The sequence below is a fragment of the Sminthopsis crassicaudata genome, chromosome 2, assembly GCF_048593235.1.
Source record: "Sminthopsis crassicaudata isolate SCR6 chromosome 2, ASM4859323v1, whole genome shotgun sequence".
Taxonomy (NCBI): Eukaryota; Metazoa; Chordata; class Mammalia; order Dasyuromorphia; family Dasyuridae; genus Sminthopsis; species Sminthopsis crassicaudata.
The window spans coordinates 43,078,226-43,103,070 of record NC_133618.1 but is presented as its reverse complement, the minus strand read 5'-3'; the positions used below and the strand labels follow the sequence as shown (position 1 = coordinate 43,103,070).

Here is a 24,845-nt window from a genome sequence, read left to right as displayed (position 1 = left end):
TCTGGTGAAGTCTATAGACCCATTCTCAGAATAATGGTTTTAAATACATAAAATAAAATATCTAGGATTAGAAAGCAAACCAACTAATAATGTTGAAAGTTGATAGTCAAGTCAATAGCATCTATTAAGTACCTCCCGTGGCCTTGTATTGCATTAACATTGGAGATTCATGGGAAAGCCAAAAATAGTCCTTGCTCTCAAGCCCTGTGCTGCTCACTCTCTCTCTTTTATACTTATATAGGAGAAGAAGGAGAGAGAGAAAGTGTGTGTGTGTGGAGAGAGAAAGAGAGAGAGAGAGAGAGAGAGAGAGAGAGAGAGAGAGAGAGAGAGAGAGAGAGAGAGAGAGAGAGAGAGAGAGAGAGAGAAATAATAGAATATAGAAAAAACTAGAGTTTTCCCCCACAGAGGGAAGACACTAAGATTCAGAGAATCTGAAAAATCTAAAAAAACCATGAACTCATGGACTCCACCTTTCGTTTGGAGAATATTCATTTGGAGCAGCCTGGTTTTGGAGAAGCTAGGAAGGACTTATATGAACTGAAGCTGAGTGAAGTGAGCAGAACCAGGAGAATTGTAATTGTAATACAGGGAGTTACACAGTAACAAGAAGGTTGTATGATCATCAACTATGATAGAATTAACTCTTCTCAGCAATACAATGATCCAAGATAATTCCAATAAACTTGGGATGGAAAAGAGAAATAGGTATGGAGGCTAAATATGGATCTAAGTATTTTTTAATTTGTTTTTTTTTTCTTCCTTATTTTTCCCCTTTTGTTCTGATTTTTCTAAAACAACATGACTAATGTTTTAATTGATTATATATGTATAATCTATATCTAATTGCTTGCCTTCTTTGGGAGGGGGGGAGGAAAAGGAACTTTGGAACTTAAAATCTTACAAAAATGAATGTTGAAAACTATCTTTACATGTAATTGGGAAAAAAAGTTACTATTGAGGGGGGAAAGAAAATACTCATTTGGCAAAATGTTATACAAGAGAATGAGTAGTATCATATTACAAAAATGAAAAATAAACCATGTAAACGTAAGCTTGTAGGAAGCTTTGGGTAAATATCTAGCTAAGCCAGAAGGAAAAAAGAACAAAAACTATAGAAAAAGGAACCAGTTGGCCCTATCCTGAGATCTGCAGAACAACTGCACTTGGACATGCAACATAATATTATATGAGGAAGCAAAAACGACACAAAGGTATGGTTGATAAGAACTCCTGGGCCAAACTCAGTAGACAAAGAAAACCCATACTGGAGGTGACATAATTTCAAAAGTACCAAGAGACCAACTTTCAATATTTCTCACAGAAGGGGAAATATCTCAAAATTATAGAATCTCATAGTTAAAAGGTCATCCAGTAGATTTAGTCCAATTTGGATCTGAATGAGAATTCCCTTTTTCTTCAATATGTGGTGAGTCTCCACTGAAAGACATTCAGTGATGGGAAACCTACCACATTCCATTTGCCTAACTCTATCAGTTCTCACATTAGAGCACGGCAGAATATATGTAATTCATCCTCAATTAGCCAGACCTTCAAATACTTGATAGCTTCCAAAAAAATCTCCTCTTCTCCAGTTTAACCATCTCTAATTTCTTTAACCAATCCTTGTATGAGAAGAACCCAAGGTCAGTCATGTTCTTGATTCCTTCTTGTTTAGGGTTATTCTGACCGCAATACCCTTTCTAAAATATGGCAACCATAAGTAGGATCTGACAAAGACATAGTACAATGGGATGATGACCCCCTCAATATGGTAGGGCATTTTATATATTTTAATGTAGGCTAAGACTGCATTATTATTATTATTACCTTTGACTAGCTATTTCAGTAGATAGAGAGCCGGACTTTTAATCAAGAAGACCTGAGTCCAATTTCTGCCTCATATATTTACTGTGTGATGCTGACCTAATCAATTAGTTCTCTCTAATCTCCTCATTTGTAAAATGAGGTTAATAACTAATCTTTACATAGCACTTTAAGATTTGCAAAGTGCTTTACATATAATATCTCACTGCATTCTTACAACAACTGGAGATCGGTGCTATTTTCATTTTATAGAGAGTAAACTGAGGCAGGCAATAGTTAAGTGACTTGCCCCAGATCATACACCTAGTAAGCGTGTCTAAGGCCATATTTAAACTCAGTTTCTTTTACTCCAAGGCTTAGCCTAATTGCATTAATGACTGAATCTATATCACAGAGTTGTTGTGAGAAATAAATGAGAGATTATTTGTAGGGGGATTTGTAAACTTTAAGTCACTATGTAGATTCTAGCTTTTTTTCATAATACACTGTTGACTAATATAATATTTACATTGATATGAATATAGGATTTATATTCTTAAAACTCCTAGATTTTTTCAGATAAATAACTATCTAGCCACCTCTCCCCATTGTCTATTTATTGTTAATTTTTTTTATTCCAAATCTTAGAAGATGACACCTGCTTAGACAAGTTCTGAATCTCCCTAACTGTAACATTGTTTAGCCTATAATAAATGAATAAGGAAAAATCATATTATTAGACAGTACAGTGGATAGAACATCAGGACTGGAGTCAGGAAGACTCATCTTCCTGAGTTCAAATATGGCTTCGAAAAAATACTAGCTGTGTGGTAGACAAGTCACTTAACTCTGTTTGCCTCTGTTTCCTTCTCTGTAAAATGAGCTGGAGAAGGAAATGGCTCCAATATCTTTGCCAGGAAAACTGTAAATGGATCACAAAGAGTTGGATAGGACTGAAAAATGACTAAACATCAAAAGTCAAATTATTACCCCAAAAGATTAAGATACCATATCATTCCAGTTTGATATCACTTTTTCTTCTCTATAAAATCTTCATTTATACAGGTATTAAGGGCATCCTTGATGAAAATCTGGGACTGGAATACAATTGACTAAAAGGTGTAGAAAAGACAAGATCCTATAAACTTTATTATTTGTTGACTATAAGAAAGATATTTTATTTGGCAGGGCAAAAAGCTGTCCAGAAAGGTTCTTCTACAACTAGGTGCTTCCTATGCATGTGTTAAGATCATACAATATTCCTTGATAGATTTTGCCACAGTGATAACTTTTTCAAATGGACCACTGATTATCAATGTCAAGTGAGGTATAAAATAGGTAAAAGTATGCTTGGCAACAGTGTTTGCAACTGTCATAGAAAATATTCTTAATAGAAGAGGGATTCCCTAGAAGTGGTAAAGTCTACTAAATACTTCTATTTACAGATTATTTTTATTTCAAGTCCCAGAATGCCTTTCAGACTTTCTTCTCAATTAATTCCAAAGCTATTTGAGGGATCACACTAACAATCCACACAGGAAAAACTAAGTGGCTGAAAAATGCTTAATGCTCCAACTACTACATAGGAGTTGGATGGGAAATTTATTTTGTTAATAAATGTAAATACTAAATATATATAGTTGGCATATATATGTGTGTGTATACATGTTCATACACATATGTATGTATGTATATACTTAACACATGGAAAGCATATAAATCTTTGCTGAATGGAAGATTCTTTAATAATAGTTCATTTTTTTTTTTAGCATTGTCCAGTTTAACAAAATATTAGGTATTACAGATAAATAAGTTAAACCCAAAATTCAGTAGAAGAATAAAGCAGGTAGGATTGCATTGGAAAACTGTGAAATACTTCCAATGATCTCAAGTTGCTCCTGAATGCCCATCCTTTAAATACCAGATTTCTAGCCAGGTAGGATACACATCCCTGTAATCCAAGTTACTGGGGAAGCTGGAGCTGACAGATCTCTTGAGCTCAAGGGTTCTGTGATGCAGTGGACTAAGCCAATCAGGTATCTGCTCTAAATTCTTCATCAATCTAGTGAGTCATCGAGGATGAGAAGCTACCAGGCTGCCTAAAGAGAGATGAATTAGTCTGTGTCAGAAATGGAGCAGGTCAAAATTCCTATGGCAATCAGTAGTAGGATTCAGCTATTAATAGCAACCGGCCTTGAGAGATAGGAAGTTAAAATTAATCTTAAAAAAATCTAAGATGTTATATGCCTATGAAATTCCATAGTTTCTCAAAAATAGAATTACAGGTGATCCAAGAGACAAAAAGGGAATGAATGGTGAAAGCTGCCAGGCTGTAGCATACAAACAGTGATGATTTTTGTGCAAGAAATCAAGCAAAAGTCTGTGACTGGACCTTGGATTATTTTGGTACAGGGTTACCTCAAGGAAAGATGGTAGATCCTTTATAGTGAATGTATGGGAGGGAAGACATGGAGGAGAATTAATTGTACAAGAGAAGAATCCAAGGATGGGGTTATGATCTAAATCACTGGAGGGACTAAGAGGTCTTGGATCATCTGAAGTATTTTCCCAACATATGCTCAAGGTCTCTGGTAGATGACCCTGCTTTCTCTAAGTGTGGAATGAAGCAACTACCCAGAGTATTCTTGACCCAAGAGTACCAAATGCACCTGTTACCAGAGGTGACATCTTCGCCTTCCACTGGGCTAACACTGAGCCAGAGGATGTGTGAGGGGAGGTAGCATGTGAGAAGGTGCCATATTCCTCTCTGTATTACAGCCTGGACCAGAAGTAACCTCTGATCATATAGCCCAGGCCATAGCCAGTGTGGACATCAGGCCCTCCAAAGCTTGTCCATAGCTGAAGATCAGATAATCTTACTTAAATATTGTTCAGGCAGTTGTCTGGAGGGGAGGATTCAGTGCCTGTTCCAGATCCAATGTGGCTCTCCCTTATCCTCTTCTTTCCCTTCAACTCAGCCTCTGAGCAGGCCCTTATTTGGGAGTCAGCCAGCCCAATAAGTATGGAGGCTCAGCCAGCAGGATATGTGGTTAATCATCTATATTAGGCCTCTCTCCAGTGAATGGAAAAATAAGGCCCCTTTCTCCCACTTCTTTCCTGCCTAGAAAAAGTTTGCATGGGTGGGAGGAAAGCAGGCGAAGGCAGAGGAATGGCTCTGGTCTTTATGAAGTCTCGGTGTATATGCTTTAGTTCTTTTCACTCTAATTTATGTAAACTGACTCATGAAAGTTTGATAAAAGAAGGGCCAATGGAAGTCTCTATCTGCTTCCCCCCCCCATATATGTGTGGGTGGAGGGGAGGCTAATGAGTAGGTGGCCCAAAACTGAGGAGTATGACACCCATTTCTCTTCTTTGAGGAGCTAGACTTAGACTAGCCTGGGGTTGGGGATGGAGGATCAAGAGGGAACTCCCCTTGGACTCTGCCTCCAAGTTGGAAGAAAAGGTAGGGTATGCCCCATTTTTTCTGCTAGGCTGTATACTTTCAATTTATGGTTTCTAAGGATCTTTCCAGTTTTGAATCAATGGTGCTCTGATCCCATGGGCTATACCCCGCTTGAAGTCAGTTGTCCAATTCAGTGGGTCCCAATGTTTCAACCATACACCAAAAAAATTGTGTTTGAATTCTTGTCATTTCATGTACTGCTTCTATTATTCTGCAATCATTTACTGCTTAAGGCGCCATTAATGAATTTTTAGCCTCAGATTCCTGGACCATAACTCCCCAAGGGGTTTGTAAATCTTGAAATGGGAACCTAGAGCTTAGTTTTTTTGGCTGTGTAATCTGTAAATAGTGGAGTAAGCAAGATGCAGCAATGTCCTGAGGACTTGAGAAGTGTCCAAACATTCACAGAATCATGCGTTACACACTGAAGGACTGTGATTCTATGAATACAAAATAAAACTTATAAGAAGAGTAGAGCTCTTTTATCATAATGTTCTTCACGCCCTCTAGTGTCAAAATAAAGGTATTATTACTGTTGATTCACCATAAATATATAAAATTAAATATCCTGGTTATGTAAACTACTAATCTTTTCTAGTCCTCAATGAAATAAGTTCACTTTGCTGAGAGTGGACAGTTTCTTCATTTTAGATGAGCATTTATTAAAGGTGAAAGGTTGTGGGGGGAGGAAGAGTCATTAAAAACAATCCATAATCGTTAATAACAATAATATCCTATGATTTTCAAAGCACTTTTACTTATATAATGTCATTTGATCCTACAGCCCTGTAATGTATTTTTGTCCCCATTTCACAAATCAAGAAAGTCTGGCAGTTTACCGACTTGGGGTCTCAGAATAAGTTAGTAATAAAACTTTTAAAAAAGACAAAAATCTTATCTTTAGAAGCATAGGAAAGAAACAGGAGCAAAAGCCCCCTATATGATCCCAACTCACAACATACATCATTAAAAGAGCACTTCACGATGACTTGAAAAATACTTTAGAAATGTTATCTCATTTGAGCCTTACAGCAGCTCTATTATTAGCCCTAAGAAAACCAAAGCTAAGTGACTTGCCTAGAGTCACAGAATTAGTAAGCTGAGACCAGTGTTCCGGATGCCAGGCCCAGTGCTCTATCCACAGTGCAAGGCCATATTACTTTTTGTGGGCAGCCAAAATGGATGGGATCAACCCAAGCTTTGGCAGTACAGACTTGCTGAGGCAGCAGGAGTTAGAGACTAATGCATTTGAGTGCATGTGGCTATGTGGAGGAATTGGAAGGCTGTCAGCCAGTGATTTATAAAGTACACAAACTTAAAATGTCATTGTTCAGAAAAGTCAGTGTTGCTCTTTATTTATTCTCGGTGACCCCTAATTTAGTCAATGCATATTATTCCTCATGGTAATTATTGTTTCAATAATAATTCAATGATCAAATGAGACAATATAAAGTGTTTACTAAGTACTTGGTGCCATATAAATGTTTTGGGGCAGCTAGGTGGTGCAATGGATAGAGCTCTAGGCCTGGTGTCTAGATGAACTGAGTTTAAATCTGTCTTCATACATTCATGAGCTGTGTAACCTTGAACAAGTCACTTTATCCTGTTTCCTTTAGTTTTCTCATCTGTAAAAGGAGCTGGGAGAAGGAAATGACAAACCGCCCTACCTCCACAATCTTTGCCAAGAAAATCCCAAGTGGGGTTATGAAGAGTTGGACATGACTAAAACGACTGAACAACAATATATAAATGTTTATTCTCTTTTCTTTGCTGTCCCCACAAAAGTTCAAAGATACTTCAATGAGTCTGTGATCTCCTCAGTGGAGGTACTTTTTCCCATGATGCACATCTCAACCCATCCATGGTCCTCTCATCTTGTGTAACTCTTGTGTGCACCTCCTCTCATAAAACCTCCACAAGGAGTCTCACCAATCTACTGGGTATTCCTTCCTTTAGCTCTTTTGATGTGAGTGCTGTCTATCAATGCTCTTTTGTTCATACCAAGTGACAGAACTCTTCCCTTTCCCAATCAAATGTCTCTCTGATGGGATCCTTTTTTTAAAAATTAATTTTATAATTATAGTTTTTTTGACAGTATATATGCATGGGTAATTTTTTTTATAACATTATCCCTTGTGTTCATTTTTCCAAATTTTCCCCTCCCTCCCTCTACTCCCTCCCCTAGATGACAGGCAATCCCATACATATTACATGTGTTACAGTATAATGATGGTATCCTTTTATACTGTTTCCCTTGCTCAGTTCTTCTCAGTGTGTGTATTGGTACCTGCACCTGCAACGTAGCTCTCTGTTCCCCACTGGATGGTGCTCAAGTTTAATTATCTGTCCACTCTAGTATTCCATATAGCATCACCTCCTGGAAAAATCTTGTTTAAAAGATGATTTTTTTTTTTAAGATGAAAGATTGTGGGGGCTTTTTGAAGGGGGAGAAAGTGTCATTAAAAACAATACTTTTCAAAGCACTTTTACCTACATAATGTCATTTGATCCTATAGCCCTGTGAGGTATTATTGTCCCTATTTTACAAATCCAGGAAGAAAACCGGCAGTTTACTGAGATGGAATCTTAGAGAAAGTTAGTAATAAAAGCAAGAATCCTATCTTTAGAAACATAGGAAAGAAACAGGAGTGACAAGCAGCCCTTTCCCTTCCGAGTCCACAACCTAGATCACAGGGGTTCTCAAACTGCAGCCTGAAGAGGACATTTATAGGTTATGGCAACTAAGCTGAGGGGCGGAAACAGTGGGAGCTTTTGTTTTTACTATAGCCCGGCCCTCCCACAGTCTAAGGGACAGGGAACTGGCCCCTGTTTAAAAAGTTTGAGGACCACTGGTCTAGGAGGAGAAATAGAACACACATACACCTAAGTGTCAGGTAATCATCCCAGCAGCAGCAGCAGCTTGTCTGACATCTCGAAGTCCAGTCACTTGTGGACCTGACTCTGAACCTCTCACCCTGATTCTTTATTTTCTCATGTTCAAACCAAAAAACACTCCTATTTATTATTAGCATTTCTTCCTTGTCAGAGCTGCCCAGTGTAGTGGGGAAAGCAGGAAGTCGTTTCATTTCTCTGGACTTAAAATCATCAGGAGCACAGGAGACAAAAAAAAAGTGAAGAAGAAAAAGTGAAGGTTTTGGGATCCTTTGGTTACTTTGCTAATTACATTAGCTGGGAAACAAATTCACTCAGGACAAGTCCATCCACCTGACGTCCCCTCGCTTCTGCATTGTGCATGTGAAAATCTGGAAGGTCAGACCTTGTGATGATGACCTGTGGGGGTGAGCTGACCCACAAGATGCTCTCGAGTGTCCGGTCGGATTTTTTTTAGGGCAGTGCTTTGATAACCAGGTTCTCTAGGGAATGGGTAGTTTGCTTTCAGCATAAATGATAAGAGGACTCACAAAAATACATCTTTTTAAAATTTATTTTAGCATTTTTTTTAACAGTACATATGCATGGGTAATTTTTTACATTATCCCTTGCACTCCCTTCTGTGCTGAATTTCCCCTCCTTCTCTCCGCCCCCTCCCCTAGATGGCAGACATTCCCATACATGTTAAATATGTTATAGTACAATATATGTGTGCAGAAACGAATTTCTTGTTGCATGGTAAGAATTGGATTCAGAAGGTAAAGATAACCTGGGAAGAAAAACAAAAATGCAAACAATTTACACTCATTTCCCAGTGTTCCTTCTCTGCGTGCAGCTGGTTCTGTCCATCATTGATCAGTTGGATAAAAAATATATCTTTAAATGTATACAAGGTGACCCCAAAATACAGTAAAGCTCAAAACCCACTAATACTTTTGTGACATTCGGAGAGACCAGAGCCTATGCTGGTGCGTGCAATTCCCTTTATCCTCTGTAGAGGGCAGTGCAGAGTAGCGGCGTTTGCTCTGCAGCGGGGACCCAGCAGGTATGGGCAAAGCTCATTCTGTAGGGGGCGGAGCGTTTAACGTCAGAGGCGGGCTCATCTGTGACCACGCCCCCTCCGCCAGGAGCGTGTGGCGATTGGTGGGAGGCCATCACTAAACAGCGCCTGTTGGCGGAGGGAGGAAGAGGGCTGCGTCTGGGTGGGGAGGGGAGTGGGTGACGCGAAGGCGGTGGCAGCAGCGACTGTGGTGGCGGCCGCCCCCTCGGATCCTCTCGCCGTCTTCTCGCGCAGGTGAATGGCTGCGGGATGGAGAGCGAGGGGAGCGGCGGGAGCGGGGGCTCGGCCGGGCTCCTGCAGCAGATCCTGAGCCTGAAACTGGTGCCGCGGGTGGGCAACGGGACGCTCTGCCCCAACTCCACCTCCCTCTGCTCCTTTCCAGGTACCGGCCGCGCCTGCGCCTGCGCCAAGGGGGGGCGGGGAGTGGTGCCCCTCCCCTTCTGTCACGTGACGTTAATCCGGCGCCGCCCACTCCAAAGCCGGCGGTCCGAGTCCCTCCGGCCTTGGCCGCCCCCTGACCCGGGACCTGTGGCGTCCTGAGCGGAGGCAGGACTTCGGTCCTCTCTGGCTGCTGCCCGGAGCCTCTTCTGTTTCGGGCGCCGAGGGCTTGCCTAGGCGAGGGCGGAGCTGCCTCTCCCCGTTTTCTGCCCGGGGCCTGGGAGCCGGACAGTTGTCTTTGATTAGAGTGTCCATTTACCGGACCTCGGCCCTCTGACCGGCTTCTATAACAATGGCTCTCGTCCGCGTCGCTCTCTAAGGCTCACTGAGCGCTTCCCAAGTGCTTCTTCTGTTCCTTACAAAACCCTGGAGGTCCGCGGTCTCTCTGACACGCGGGGAAACTGAGGCAGGGGCGGTGAAACCCCAAGTGTCTGAGGCCGGATCTGATCTCAAGCCCCTCTGTATTGGAATTGCTTGCTGGGTTGGGAAGGGGGAAAGGGAGAAAAATCTGGAACAAGGTGAATGGTTGAAAAGTATCTTTACGTGTATTTGAAAAAAATACTATTACCGCCTTCCGGGTCCAGTGCTTTTACCGATCTGTCTGTGGGCTAGTGGGAAGAAGGGGACAGAAAGCCGGTCTCCATGGGGGGAGGAGATAGGTTCGAGGCCCGCCTCTAGTAACACTAGCTGAATGACCCTGTGAGTGCATTTAAAAGTTTCCCCAAGCACGGCCATTTCCATACAGGAGTTCTCCAGGGGGAGGGAATCCTGGGCGCTGAAGCTGCTGTGGTCACCCTGGTCTGCTGCTGGTGCTGAACGGTGTAATGATTCCGGATACAGAGGAATCCCTCACGTGCCTCTTAAGAAGCATTTCTAACAAGCGATTCTATTGGGGTTTGGGTGGCTATGAATAAAGTAAGTATAGTGAGAGCCTTTAGATTTTCATCTTGATTGAAATTCCAAAACCTGCTTCAGTTTAGCTTCTACCAGGCATCCTCACATAGTTCCCATTCTGGTCCCCTCGAAAAGGTTACTTGGGTGTTATTCTCTCTCAGCATGGAAGTTGGTGCTTTGAATATTCTGAGGTTTATCACTCAGGAAATTATAAATTGATTTTTTTTCCTACTTGCACTTGAATTTGACTCTTGGTCTTTAGCTTAACTCTCTTTACACGTACTCTTTCCTCTCACCCAGGCTGTCCTTTGAGTCTATGAGAGATGAAACTTTCCATCTCAGAATTTTCACCTTTTGTAGCTGGAGGAGCCTTCAGTGGCCATACCCAAAAGAAGTATTCACACTGAGCTACTTACTGATCAGTATTCATTTAGCCTTTTTGAAAGCCTTCAGTGAATTGAGTGCCCAACATGGAGTCAGGAAGACATGAATCCAGTTCAAACCTCAGACACTTTTTTTTAAATTGAAGGTTTTTTTTTTAATTTTTATTATTTTTATTTTTATTTTTAGTTTTCATCACTAGTATGATGCTGTGTACACAGTAGGTTTTTAATAAATGCTTATGGAATTGAACAAGAAAGAAGTGTGAAGTTTTAGGTAGAAAAATTAATTTCTTCCAGAAGGAAGGATTGGAGACAAGGGAAGATTTGAACTAGTGTTGGTAAAGGGAGAGAAGGATTTCAATAGGGGAAAGGCTTTATAAATTATATGAATACTATATATTTGGTGGACTAAATTTATTTCTCTTTTCTTTTATGGAGAAGGTTTTCTCTTGGATTATTTATAGATTTTAGTCTAAAATTGAGCCCAAACCCAAACAAATCTAAGAGTGAAAGGAACTGAGACCCAGCTAGGTAAAATAATATGACCCAAATCACCCAAAATCCTATCAAATGCTGAATGTTTGGGTTAATTTCCTACTCCAAATCCATCTGAGTCATTCTATTAACATTTCTTAAGACACTCTGTATGGAGGTATCGGTTAGGATATCCACTTGGGGAAATTTGGCTTGAGTTCCCAAAGTGGAATACTATGAAAACAGACTGACAGAAGAGGCGGGAGCCTGTTCCAGAGGGGCTGAAGTGCCTGCCCAAGAGCCTCTGAGCAATGGGGAATCATGGAATGTTGTTGAACAGGGGTGATGTGATCAGGCCTGTTCTTCAGGAATAGCAGTTTGTCATTTGTGTCCCCACCTAGAAGGGTTAGAGAAGGCAGAGAGCACAAGCTGGGAGAGCAGGGAAGTGCAGGCAGCAGGTGATGAGTGCTTGATTAACCTGATAACTTTGTGATATAGAAGCGTTGTAGAGATGGTATCACTAAGATTTGGGAACTGATTGGGTATGAGATGAGGGAGATGCAAGAATCGAGCACAAATCTTATCCTACAGATTGGGGAAGTATGGCTGCCTTTTAAAAATATTTCTATGTTTTATAACTATGGATATTCTCTCCAATAGGACATAACATACCACCTACTTTTCTTTAGCTAAAATTTGCTGCCACTCTGGAAAAATCATTCCTAAAAGTTTTTTATCACACATTAAAACTCCTAGTACTAAATCTTATTTTGTTAAACAAGTATTTATTAAGCTTTTATTATGAACTTGGAATCATCTTAGGGGCTGGGGATACAAAGGCAACACAAAGCAGTCCCTGACCCCAAGGAACTTCCATTTTATGATGAGGGGAGATATATTAAGACAGGGATCAAGGACATAAGTAGAGACTTTCCTTAGCCAAAGGAAGAGCCACCTTATCCTTGGAGGCTAAAGCAAAGGAGTCAAGATGACAGGATGATATTGACAGGATTTGAATTATATAGCAATCAATAGAGAGCTCTTAAGTAGAAAGCAAACTTAATGTACAATAGAGAGTAGTGAAATGGCTTAGTTTTTTTCAAATGTGCCCTATGGAATGGGGTTTATTTTATTATTATTATTATTATTATTACTGTTGAGAGCTCTTTAATAGTCCTATCGATCAAAAAGTATATATATTGTATTATGAATTGTTTATATTATAATACTTTTTTTTTTTCCTGTTTAACAATTTGAGTCCTAAGCCTTCCTATTTTAAGGCATACATGTGATAACCCTGGGGATACAAAAAGAAGCAAAAGGTAGGCCCCTTGCCCTCAAGAAACTCACAATCTCAAGGAGGAGACAAGATGCAAAAATAATAATTACAAAGCAAGTTATTATAGGATATATAGGAAATAATAGAGACCGCACTAAAGAGGGGTTGGGAAAAGCTTCCTGTAAAAGTGGGATTTGGGGACATGAAGTCAGTAGCCAGAAACATAGCCACTTATATATTTATATTTGAAGCTACTTAAATTTTTCCACCACCCACGCACACACAGTTCAAAAAACTCAAACCACCCTAGACTGTATCAAAACTATTGTGTTTAGTGATTGTAACTTTTGGAGGAAGCACTAAGTTATGTGATTTTTATTGCATGTAGTATTTTATTATATTTGGTGTCTGAATTTAGATCTAGAAAAAGTTTAAATATGATTCACTGTTAACTCTACAAATCCTTAGTTTACTTTGTTTTCATTTATAATTCAGCCCTCATTTATGCCTTATGGGGGACTGTTGGTAGGATTTGAAATTCTGACGTGATGATTTAGAACTTCTTGGCTTATTCTTCTTCCTTATGTCCTTAGTGGGTAAAAATATGCTGTATGTCTGCTTGTTGTTGTTATCAGAGCTCTTGTTAAATATCTCAAGGCTTTATTTTAATGACTGATTAAAATTTTACTTCTTTGAGAAGGTGCGATGACTTCCTGATTTAAAAAAAAGTAAAAGCTTTGTGGAATATATATGAATCTAATTCTAATGAAATTGGTTTGAGTGTAGCAAAAATGTTTCATGCCATTAAATCTGCCTTCCCTGTTATTCCAGTGAGCAACTACATCATCTCAGTCCCTCAAGCTCAAAACCTAGGAGCCAGTCTGGATTCCACCAATCTCTTTCCAAGGCCTATCTGTTTCAATTCTGCCCCATCTCTCCTGTATGCTTCCTTCTTTCCTCTGAAACTGCCATACCCCTGGTACAGGTTCCTCTTATTAAACCCTAGAACTAATGCAACAAGTTGGAGGTGGGTCTGCCTGCTTCAGGTCAGTCTCCATCTGCTTCAGCCTCCATTCAGACGCCAGAGTGATGATCTTCATCAGTCACAGGTCTTATCATGTCACATATAACCTTCCCCGCTGCATTTACTCAGTAAATTCCAGTGACTCCCTATTGTCTCCAGTATCCAAAAAAACCCAACCTAAAACAAAAAACCTAGCCTCCTCCTATCTTTCTAGTCCTCTTAATACCTCATTCCCCACCACCTCTTGCATCCATTGACCCCACCTTCTGGCTCTAGATATCTTCTCTGACTGTCCCCCAGTTCTGGAATGCTCTTCCTCATCTCTACCTCCCTGATTTTTACAGGAAGCTTTTCCCAACCTCCCTTAACACTAGTGTCTTACTGCCATTAATTATTCCAGTATATCCCATAATAACTTGCTTTGTAAGTTTTTTTTTTTGGCATATTGTTTCCTCCATGAGATTGTGAGTTCCTTGAGGACAGAGGGCTTATCTTTTTCTTTTTATATCCCCAGTGCTTATTTAGTATATTGTCTGATACAAGGTAGATACTTAATCAGTTTGTTGAACATTAACTGGTACTTCCCACTTTTTAATTTTAGCTTTTGACACATGTAGGAAGGCATTTACTTTGAACCTTTTAGACCTCCCTGGCAGCTCTCTGAGCTTGGAAATTGCAGAGCAGCTGCAAATCTGCCTTGACATTAATAAAATCACAGGGCTTCTCCAAAAGCCGTAAGCAAAAGAATAAACTTGGGGCTGAGGTTCCTTTTATTTTTTGCTATATTTTCCTTTAAAAAAAAATTTATTGAAACAAAAATGTATGTTTTGAACCAATGCAGACAAGATCAGAAACGAAGCAATACACTAGGGGAAAAAATCTCCAATTGAGAAATAATATAAACGATTTTCTGACAAAGAAATCAAAACCATTTCTACTTATATGAAAAAATGCTCTAAATCACTATTGTTCAGAGAAATGCAAATTAAAAAGACAACTCAGAGGTATCATTACACACCTCAGATTGGCCAAGAAGACAGAAAAAGATAATGAATGTTGGAGGGGATGTGGGAAAACTGGGTCATTAATGCATTGTTGATGGAGTTGTGAACTGATCCAACCATTCTGGAGAGTAATTTGAAATCACGCTCAAAGGGATATAAAACTGCTTTGGTCCAGCAGTGTCTCTCCTAGGCTTATATCCCAAAGAGATCCTAAAAGAGAGAAAGGAACCCACATGTGCAAAAAGTTTGTGGCAGCCCTTTTTATAGTGACAAGAAACTGGAAGCTGAGTGGAGCCCATCAGCTGGAGAATGGCTGAATAAGTTATGGTATATGAATGTTATGGAATGTTATTGTTCTTTAAGAAGTGATCAGGAAGATTATTTTATAGACGTACAGAGAGACTTATATCAACTGATGCTGAGTGAAGTAAGTAAAACCAGAAGATCTTTGTACACAGCAACAAGAAGGATTATATGATGATGGGCATGGCCTTTTCAGCAATTGGCAATTCCAATAAACTTGTGATGGAAAGAGCCAAGAGGAGCATGGGGACTGAATGTGGATCACAACATAGTATTTTCACTTTTTTGTTGTTATTTGTTGCCATTTTGTTTTCTTTCTCATTTTTTTTTCCTTTTTGATCTGATTGTTCTTGTGCAGCATGATACTGTGGAAATTTGTATAGAAGAATTGTACATGTTTAACACATATTGGATTACTTGCCATCTTAGGAGAGAGAGTTGGGGAAGGAGGGAAAAATTTGGAATACAAAGTTTTGTAAGGGTGAATGTTGAACATTATCTATGCATATGTTTTGAAAATTAAAAGCTTTAATTTAAAAAAAAAGCGCATGTTTTGGCATTGCCCTCTGGGTGTTCTTTGGTCTTGTAATGTTGGCCTCTCTGTGGTTTCCTATGTAGACTACTCCATCTCCAACTCTGGGATCTCTTTGGCTTCCTTCCTTCCCTCCCCTCCAGAAAAGCTCTCCTTCCTCATCAGCACCTTTTAGTTTCTTTTAAGACCCAGCACATCCAAAATATTCCTGAAATTCCATACTTCTCCCTGCCCTGTACCAGTGCTGCTTCTTTTCCAAAACTACTTTGTGGCTCTTCTGTGTTGTTTCCCCATTAGAATGTGACTTTCTTGGGGATAGTCACTGCTTCATTTTTGTTTTGCATCTCACCCAGACTCTCTTAGCACAATACCTGGCATATGGTTGGTGCCTAGTACATGCTTATTGAATGACTATCCATCACCTCTTTACTGAGATAGGAAGGAAAAAAACATACATTTATTAATTATCTACTATGTGGTAAAGCACAAAAGTACCCCAGTGCAAAGAGGAAATTGAAGCAATCCTTAATTAAATTGTGAAATTTAAAGCCTATCGAGTTTATGGAGAGTGGGTTTCAAATGAAGTACAATTTTTCACTCAAGAAAGACATTTTTGATTTTTTCAAAAGCAAGTTGTTTTTTAAGCTCAGATTCAAGGATTTATTGATTTTGCTTTTGATTTGTGCATTTGGACAGGTCCCATGCAACCTTCATTACTCACTATAATGCAAAATCTAGGATGAGGTGCTTCTGTTCTACCCGTTGTTCTGGAGATCCCAAGTGGGATGGGTATATTTCTCAAATTGAATTTTTTGGATTTGACTCATCTGGAGTTGACTCTTTTCCTTAGAGTTTGAGTTGGTGGTAGCTATGTAGTATTTCACTATTTATTTTACTTATAATTTATAATAATAGCTTTTTATGCTATTATTATGCTATGCTATGCAAAGGTGATAGTTTTCAACATTCATCCTTGCAAAACCTTATGTTCCAAATTTTTCTCCCTTTCTTCCCACCTCCTATTTCTCCATAAACAGAAGTTATCCCATGTAGATTAAACATGTACAATTCTTCTAAACATATTTCTATATTCATTATGCTATACAAGAAAAATCAGATCAAAAGGGAAAAAATTGAAAGAAAAAACAAGCAAACAATTATAAAAAAGGTGAAGATACTTCTTGTAATCTACATTCAGTTGTAATCTGCATCTCTGGATGCAGATGGCTCTCTCCATCACATTTATTGAAATTGGCCTGAATCACCTCATTGTTGAAAAGAGCCAAGTCCATCACAATTGATCATCACATAATTTTATTGTTGTTTTGGATGGTGTTCTCTTGATTCTACTCACTTCACTTAGCATCAATTCTTGTCTCTTCTGATCTTTCTGATATTATCCTGCTGATCGTTTCTTATAGATAATATTCCATAACATTCATGTATCATAACTTATTCAGCCATTCTCCAACTAATGAGCATCCATTCAGTTTCCAGTTCCTTGCCTCTACAAAAAGAGCTGCCACAAACATTTTTACACATGTGGATTCTTTTCTCTTTTTTATGATCTCTTTGGGATACAGGTTAGCAGAGACATTGTTGGATCAAAGATATGCACAGTTTGATAGCCCTTTGGGCATAGTTCCAAATTGCTCTCTAGAATGGTTGGATTGCTTCACAATTCCACCAACAGTGTAAGTGTCCCAGTTTCCCTACATCCCCTCTAACATTTATCATTATCTTTCACCTTAGCCAATTTGAGAGGTGTGCAGAAGTACCTCAGAGTTGTCTTAATTTTCATTTCTTTAATAATGATACAGAACATTTTTTCATATGACTAGAAATGGCTTTAATTTTTCTGAAAATTGTTCATATCCTTTGACTATCCATTGGAGAATGGTTTATGTTCTTATACTCTATATGTTTTAGAAATGAGGGTAAAATATTTTTATATTTAAGATTGAGCTGTACAAACACTGATGCATTTAAATTGCTTTCAAATTTGAATTTGAAGTTTTATGAGACTTTTTTTTTTTCCAATTATTATAGTGAGAAATTCAATTTCAGACTTTTAATTTTCCCTCTAGAAATGTGGTATGGTGTGTTCCTGTGGGCATTGGTATCTTCTCTCTCCTTCCACGTCCCTGCTGGATTATTGGCACTATTCACCCTCAGGCATCACAAATATGGTAGGTTCATGTCTGTAAGCATCCTGTTGATGGGCATCGTGGGACCAATTACTGCTGGAATCTTGACAAGTATGTTAGATATTAAAAAATATTGGTTGAACAAGTTTGATATGTCTAATCAACTAACTTTAAGGATCATTTTAAAAACTTGGTTAAATGGGACTAACAAAAAGAATACAATTTAAAGAGATCCCCTGATTTGACTGGGATCTTATTTCCTGTTTCCTGGTGTATTTTGTCTTTTTACTGTTGGGCACTGTTTCTGAAAGTTCCCCCCATCTCATGAATTAAGATCTTTTAAGAAAGAAAAGGCAACAATAACACATATTTCTTTATTTATTTTTGCTCAGGCAATTGGGGTTAAATGACTTGCCCAGGGTCACATAGTGAGGAAGTGTTACGTGTCTGAGACCAGATTTGAACTCAGATCTTCCTGATTTCAGGACTGGTGCTCAATCCACTAGCTGCCCTAAAACAACACATATTTTAATGGAAGTTATCACTTCGTTCTACTACAGTTAGCTGCTGTTTCTGTATGAACTGGTATTGTGGAAAGGAATGTGTATTTATATGATGTCTACTATGTGCCAGGTCCAGGGCTAATAAATGCTTCTTTACAATTATTATCTCTCTTGATTCTGACAGTAACCTTGGGAAATAAGCATTATTATTTCTATTTACAGTTAAGGAAACTGTTGAGGCAGGTTACTTGTTCAGGGTCACACAACTAGTAAATGTCTGGAAATGATTTAAACATCTTCCTGACTTGAGGCCCAATGCTCTATCCATCAAGTCACCAACTGAATATTCTGTGCATTGTACAGTAATTAATTACTTCCATATATTGTCCTGTTGCTAGGAATGGAAGGCTAATCACAAAATCAAGAACTCTTCACACAATTAAGAGATTTCTGTTTCTGTTGGTGTTTAGGGAGGAGAGGTCGATCGGTTTTGTTTTTAGGAAATAGAAATTCTTTTAAATTTAACTTGCTATTTGTGGATATTCCTTTTAAAAGGCAGCCTTGAAATGGAAGGATTTTGGACTTCAGTGATAGAAGACACTGGTCCAAGTCTGAGCCCTATTCTTTTCTAGCTTTGTGACCCTGGGCAAGCTATTTACCATGTCAAGCATTGGTATTTTCTTTAAAATAGATGTATTAATTTGCCTCTCTCACAGTATTTCTGTGACGATCAAATGAGATAATATATGTGAGAGCCTATTGAAATGGTAAGTACTCAGGATTTGTGAATCAGTATGACAGCCACAGTGATGAAGAGCTACTTTGGGAGCTGGAAGATGTGGCTGGAATCCTGTTTCTGACACTGAGGCTTTGGCTCTCTTTGGGCTGCAGTTGTCTCACCTTTTAATGAGGGCTTGGACTAGATGAGTTCTAAGGGACCCTTCAGTTCTAAATCTATGATCCAAGATTCCTGACATATAGTTACAGAGAGTTGTGGCACAGATTTAACTTCCCAAGCAAAATAAGGCTTTGGCTAGATTTTTTCCTCCTTTCACCAGAAACAATCTAACCATGTACAATGAAGTGTTCTTTTATAACTCTCCAAACAATGAATGAGTTTTTGGTGGTAGTTATGCATATGCCAGATCCCTGAAGAACAGTGTTATGTCAAAGGGGCCTAGACTAGCTGATCTCCTCCATCATGAATGTTGATTCTCAATTGTCCAGGTCCTTCATTAAGGATTCAAAGGGCTTATGTTTCTACCTTATTTTTCTGATCTCATAGGAAGAGTTAAGGATTTTGAATTGGAAGGAGCCCTAAAGGTCATCTGGTTTAACACCTTTTTTCATATATGATTCTCCTATATAGAACCTTCGAAGTGCTTGTAAACCTCCTTTCACCACTATGCCCATGTTGAACTTTTATTTTCTGCTATTTAAAATACTTACTCATTGTTCCATTCATCTTAGCACTTAATTGTATAATTGTCTGAATGGTTTGAGTTTGTATGGAATGAGTTTGTACTATTATTTCAGCTAGATTCTAAGGTTTTTTGTGAACAGAAACCATAATTTATATTTGTAGAATGCTTTGCACATAGTAGATAATCATAACTATTTTACGAATGAACAAAATGGGGCCAGAGAAATCCTCGCTCTGTGAGCCCCAAATCCTATTTTGGTGTTTAATGGAAATGTTGGGAAGAATCTTGGATCTATCTCCCTTCAACAGGAGAGATATGGTTTTAATGAAAAGAAAATCTGCATAAATCAAAGGCTTATTTTCTTGCATTCTTCAAGGTATTGCAAGGATTAGTGGGAAAATAAACATGTGATGGAGAAACCTTTTCGGAAACAGTGAAGAATCCCTGTCTTCAATAAAACATTCTAGAAATACTAACTAAGCCAAGCAGAGGTCATTCCTGTGCCTCTGATTTGAGACCAGGGACATGGCCTTATAGGTTGCTTCCAGAAAGATTGACTAAATCACAGCAATATCTAGTTTCAAGAAGTTACTTCCCAAAATCTCATACAAATGTTAACTCACATTAGTGATTTGTAAATCATGTACATAGTAGTTAAAATCTTGTTGACTAATCAGATAGCGGAAGGAATAGAGACAAAAGGCTGTTTTTACAAAACTTACTCTTTCATCTGCAAAACTAAGTAAAATATGAATTGTAATTATAGTAGAATCTCAAATCCTATATTGTCTTCCTTATTAACCTTTATTCTCCCACTCCCCCTCTTTTTAAAACAGGTGCAGCCATTGCTGGAGTTTATCGAGCTGCAGGCAAAGAAATGATCCCTTTCGAAGCCCTCACCTTAGGTGTTGGTCAGACATTTTGTGTAGTGGTGGTTTCTTTTTTACGGATTTTAGCAACACTATAGCATCTGCTTACAGACTGTGATAGAACAGACCATGAAGAGAGGATTTCAGAATATTTATTAAGGAAGGGCATTGTTAAAAGTGCTAATTTATTTAAAGTTTTTCCAAATAGAAACAGCTTGAACAAGAGTTTGTGAAGACCTGCTAACTTGGTCCCTTCAGTTTGAAGACAGAGCTCCATGAGCCAAAGACCTTTTTGAAGACGTCCAGATTTCTTATTTTTAAAAAAAAATCATAGGGTTCATCAACTTTCCTCTTTGAAGAAATGTCAAGCATTTGAGCTCTTTGGAATTGTATACAAGTCTGCCCAGCAATACATTTGGATAAGTTTTTTTGTGCCAGTATTCTGTGAGAGCTATGAGAGTTGAGTGTTTTAGATCGATACAAAATTATAGAGCAAAATATACTGATGTCTGAGGGGAATTAGGTTTTATTGAAGTTAGCTTTTGCAACGTTTATTTTGTTACGTTTTTGTGACAGTTAAGTGCCAAGTAGGTTTTTGTTTGAAGATGATAGCTGAGAACAAATGTGGTGAAATGTTATAACAGAGGAATCAATATAAAATGTAACAATGGGAATAACATTGCTTCCCCTTGTTTAAAGGAAAAAAAAGTAACAACTACTGGATGATGATAATAAGTGAGTTAAATATTTTGACCTCTAACTTTAACACTTTGTAAAGAGCTAATGAGAACTTCTAAGTTTTTTTAATGTGAAAATGCAGTTTTGTATTCTCAAAATATGCTTGTTAGTTGCTATTTTTTTTTCTGAATATCTGTCACTTGTACCTTCCTTCTCATTCTGTTAGCTTTACTTGATTTTATTGATGAGGTGTCCAGTAGAAAGCAACTTGAACTGAAAAAATTTTTCTCTTGATTAGTCAAAATGCACTTTATTATTGCAGAGAAGGGGATTCTCCAAGTTTGCTCTCAAGAAAGCTTATTCTAAGTGGGGTGCCCCTTACAAGATGTTGGCTTATAGAAGTTCAGCTTGATGTAAGGTTGGTGCTTTTGATTGTTTAGTCTTAAATTTTCAACAAATTTTCATATTATCTAGTTGTATGAGAGCTGTTTTATTCCAGAAAGTGCCTAAAATTAACTTTAGTTTATTCTGCTTAATTCTTTCCTTTATCTTACATTTTGCTCTTTTTAAATTAGATCACAATCCCCTCAACAAAATTTATTTTTTACCATGCCAGGAATAAAACTCAGAATTATTTTAGCTAAATTTTTGTTCTTTTATTGCTTGTTAATTTGATAAAAATTAGAAGTTTATCTTCATTCATTATAGGCCTGAAAACTGTGACCTTAAAGATGAGAGGCTTAATCATAGGATTTATAGAAATTATATCCAGGTTGATCTTTACTACCTAATTGGTCATGGCACAGAATGCAGTCAATTTTAGGCTTTTTTGATCTGGTTCTGGAATAATTTAGGTTACTTGAGATAACTAAATGTTGAGCTGTAAATGAAAAAAATGTAAAGTTAGGGAATTATTACTACTACTAGTAATATTACCACATTAACACAATGTGGTAATATGCATCTGCTTAAAAAGACGTACACATGCCTCTAAAACTAACAGATAACACTAATAAGAGAACTATACAGAAAAATCATGAAGGCATTACACACAGAATGAAAACTGATTTATCACTAGCAGAACACTTATCTAAATCATAAATGCCATATCCTTGAGAGAAGTGAAAACAAAAAGTATTCTAATCTGACAGTTTTAAATTCACACACAATTTATAGCCATTATTAAAATCTTGTGGTAGGCAGTGTTATTCAGTGGATAAATTTTCCCACACAATCCAATAGTTACTATGTCTGTTGCACAGAGAGAATCATAATTTATCTTGAGACCACTTAAGGATTTTGTTTAGATTCACTGAAAGATAGCAAATGTAAATTTAATTTGGGGAATCATCCCAAGTATCATATAATATAACCTTATCAAGATTTTGCAGGTTCCTTCTGGAAATTGTGTTTTGGACGTTGTGTGAGTGCTTTTCTTCTCATCTTTAGACAGATATTGCCATGTAATATAATAGCTGCCATTCAAGTAGTATTTGACATTAGCTTTGAAAAGTTTCAGTGGACCTTGGGATGGGCATGAATAAAAGTGAATAGAAGCCAATTTCTTATATTCGGCCATTAAGGTTCTCAAGCTTCTGAATGTATTTTGATTTTTTTTTTCCTAGTCTCATATAGTTAACACCTTTGTCATAGTGTAGAGTTTTATGTTTAAATTTAAACTGAGCCGAAGTGTTGCCTTTACACTTTTGAATTAGGATTGAATCCCAGGTTTTCTTCATGTAATCAGTCAACCACTAGTTGGGCTTTACAAGTTGAAGGGGCTATTAGATCTTAAGGCAAAAAAGCTACTAATACTACTTTGTGTTGAACAAACGTCACCTACATTACTCTCAAAATCATTTTGTCCTAAGATTGGGCCATCTTATTTCTTACTACCCTGCTCATTGCTGGTACCCTTCAAATAAAAATCATTTCTACCTGGATAAAGATAATAGTGACATTAAGAAAAGTATTCTTATAGCTACACTTAGACTAATATTTTAGTGGATCTTTGATGTCAAAGATGTGGGTCTTCTGTCCAGTGATGCAGATTGCAGCCCATCCATGGGACTCTTGGCCATGATTTCTCATAAACCCTACCCTAGGGAGTTGACCCAGTATACTTGAGGCTTTCTTTTAAATCATAAAAATATTTAATCTTTAGGCTTTTTTTCTGAAGGAGCTTTTTGGTTGAGTGCATTAGTCCATTTCAGGAGACTTCTACTTGCAAAAATACTCATAATTGTTCATTTCAAGTTGAGAAATTTTATCTATGTTGCAGCATAATATTGGACTCAATTAACAGGGTAGTAAGAGATTATTTTGATTCTGTTGTTCCATAGAATATATCCATAACAGTTGTTATATTCAAAGAGATATGTGAATATTACAAATATAAACATATCACTAAATATAATTACTGTTATGGTTCTGGGGTTTAGTTATGTTTGTATCAAAGCACAGAGAATAGGGCATCTGGAAAGGCCTCCTAGTTTCTGTCTTTCATCTTTTTGGTTCAGCTGCTCTTTTATCAGTATATAGCATGTTTCCTCAAATTACTGCATATTCAGTGTTCATATGACCAGTCCCAATATGTGATATGCTCTCTTTTGAGTGGTTATGAGTGCTGTACATAGATTTTATGTCAAATGTGTGTAGCTTGAATTAAGTTTTCAGGGAGTATTTATTCATGTAAAGATAAATAATGGAACTCCTCTTTTATTCCACTATTAGAAATGCAGTTATTTAGGGAGAAAGAAATTGATGCTTGGTTTGAACACCACTTTCATATATTATATGTTATGTTTTTATTTTGCCCTCAAAACTGAATTTCCCGAGAACAAATGATAATTTCCTCTGTTTAATTCCTTCTACATCAAAAAGCTGATAAAACCAATGTTGTGCCTCTTCCTTGGGTTTTTTCCTCCCTTTCATGTACAACCAAAGCTGATCTTTCATGTCTTTATTGTGGCACTGTGGAGTGGAAAATAAGTTTTCATGGAAATGTTTTTAAATGTACAGAAATGAATTCCAGAATAAAGGAGAACATGGGATCGAAACATATCTTTATTCTAGGATCATCAGCACAGCCTTCTACTTTTTTTTTTTTTTTTAAAGCAACAAGACCCTAACCTTTTGTGAAACATGGAGCCAGTGAGATACATTTTGTTCATACACAGAATTACCTTCTAAATTTTCCTCTTATGCATTTAAATTGATTCATCTTTCAAGCTTTAAAAAACTTTGATCCAACTTTATTTTCTAATTGCTGTGGTTTACATTATAGTTTTGTTATGTTATAAAGCCTAATTTTTAAAAAACACATCAAGGAATAGTTTGTTGAATGTAGTAAAAGCACTGGTGCCATTAACTGTCCACATTAGAAGGCTCTTCACCCTTGTGCGCACACTGTGTATGCTGATTGTAATTCAAATCAGCTTACCCTTTTGTATTAAAATTATTTCACCAACTGCTACAGTCAATAAGATCAAATCTTTGTATGAGAGAAAGCAACTAAAATTTTATTTTTCTACTGACATTTCTAATCTGGTGTCAACATTTACCAATAAAAATTAATTACATTATTCTGACTGGAACTTTATTTCTTTGGTGTAGAGAATGAGTGTACTGTTTAATAGTTTTTATGATTGCTGCAAAGTGACCTGACCAATGCAG

General features: G+C 37.7%; 1 protein-coding gene across 6 annotated transcripts; it reads left to right on the top strand.

Moving 5' to 3' along the window:
- Positions 1-9,357: 9,357 nt before the first annotated feature.
- On the top strand, positions 9,358-24,754 carry TMEM170A (transmembrane protein 170A). 6 transcript variants are annotated; one of them, XM_074286020.1, is made up of 4 exons: positions 9,498-9,600; positions 10,402-10,571; positions 17,637-17,738; positions 20,460-24,754. In XM_074286020.1, the coding sequence occupies exons 3-4, from the start codon at positions 17,639-17,641 to the stop codon at positions 20,588-20,590; spliced, it is 231 nt and encodes a 76-aa protein (XP_074142121.1). In that variant the 5' UTR covers positions 9,498-9,600; positions 10,402-10,571; positions 17,637-17,638; the 3' UTR covers positions 20,591-24,754. The 6 variants fall into 6 exon arrangements, with proteins under 6 accessions (XP_074142117.1, XP_074142118.1, XP_074142122.1 ...); XM_074286018.1 differs by having other exon boundaries at positions 17,637-17,807; XM_074286016.1 differs by lacking the exon at positions 10,402-10,571 and having other exon boundaries at positions 9,358-9,600; positions 17,637-17,807.
- The last annotated feature ends 91 nt before the right edge of the window (positions 24,755-24,845 follow it).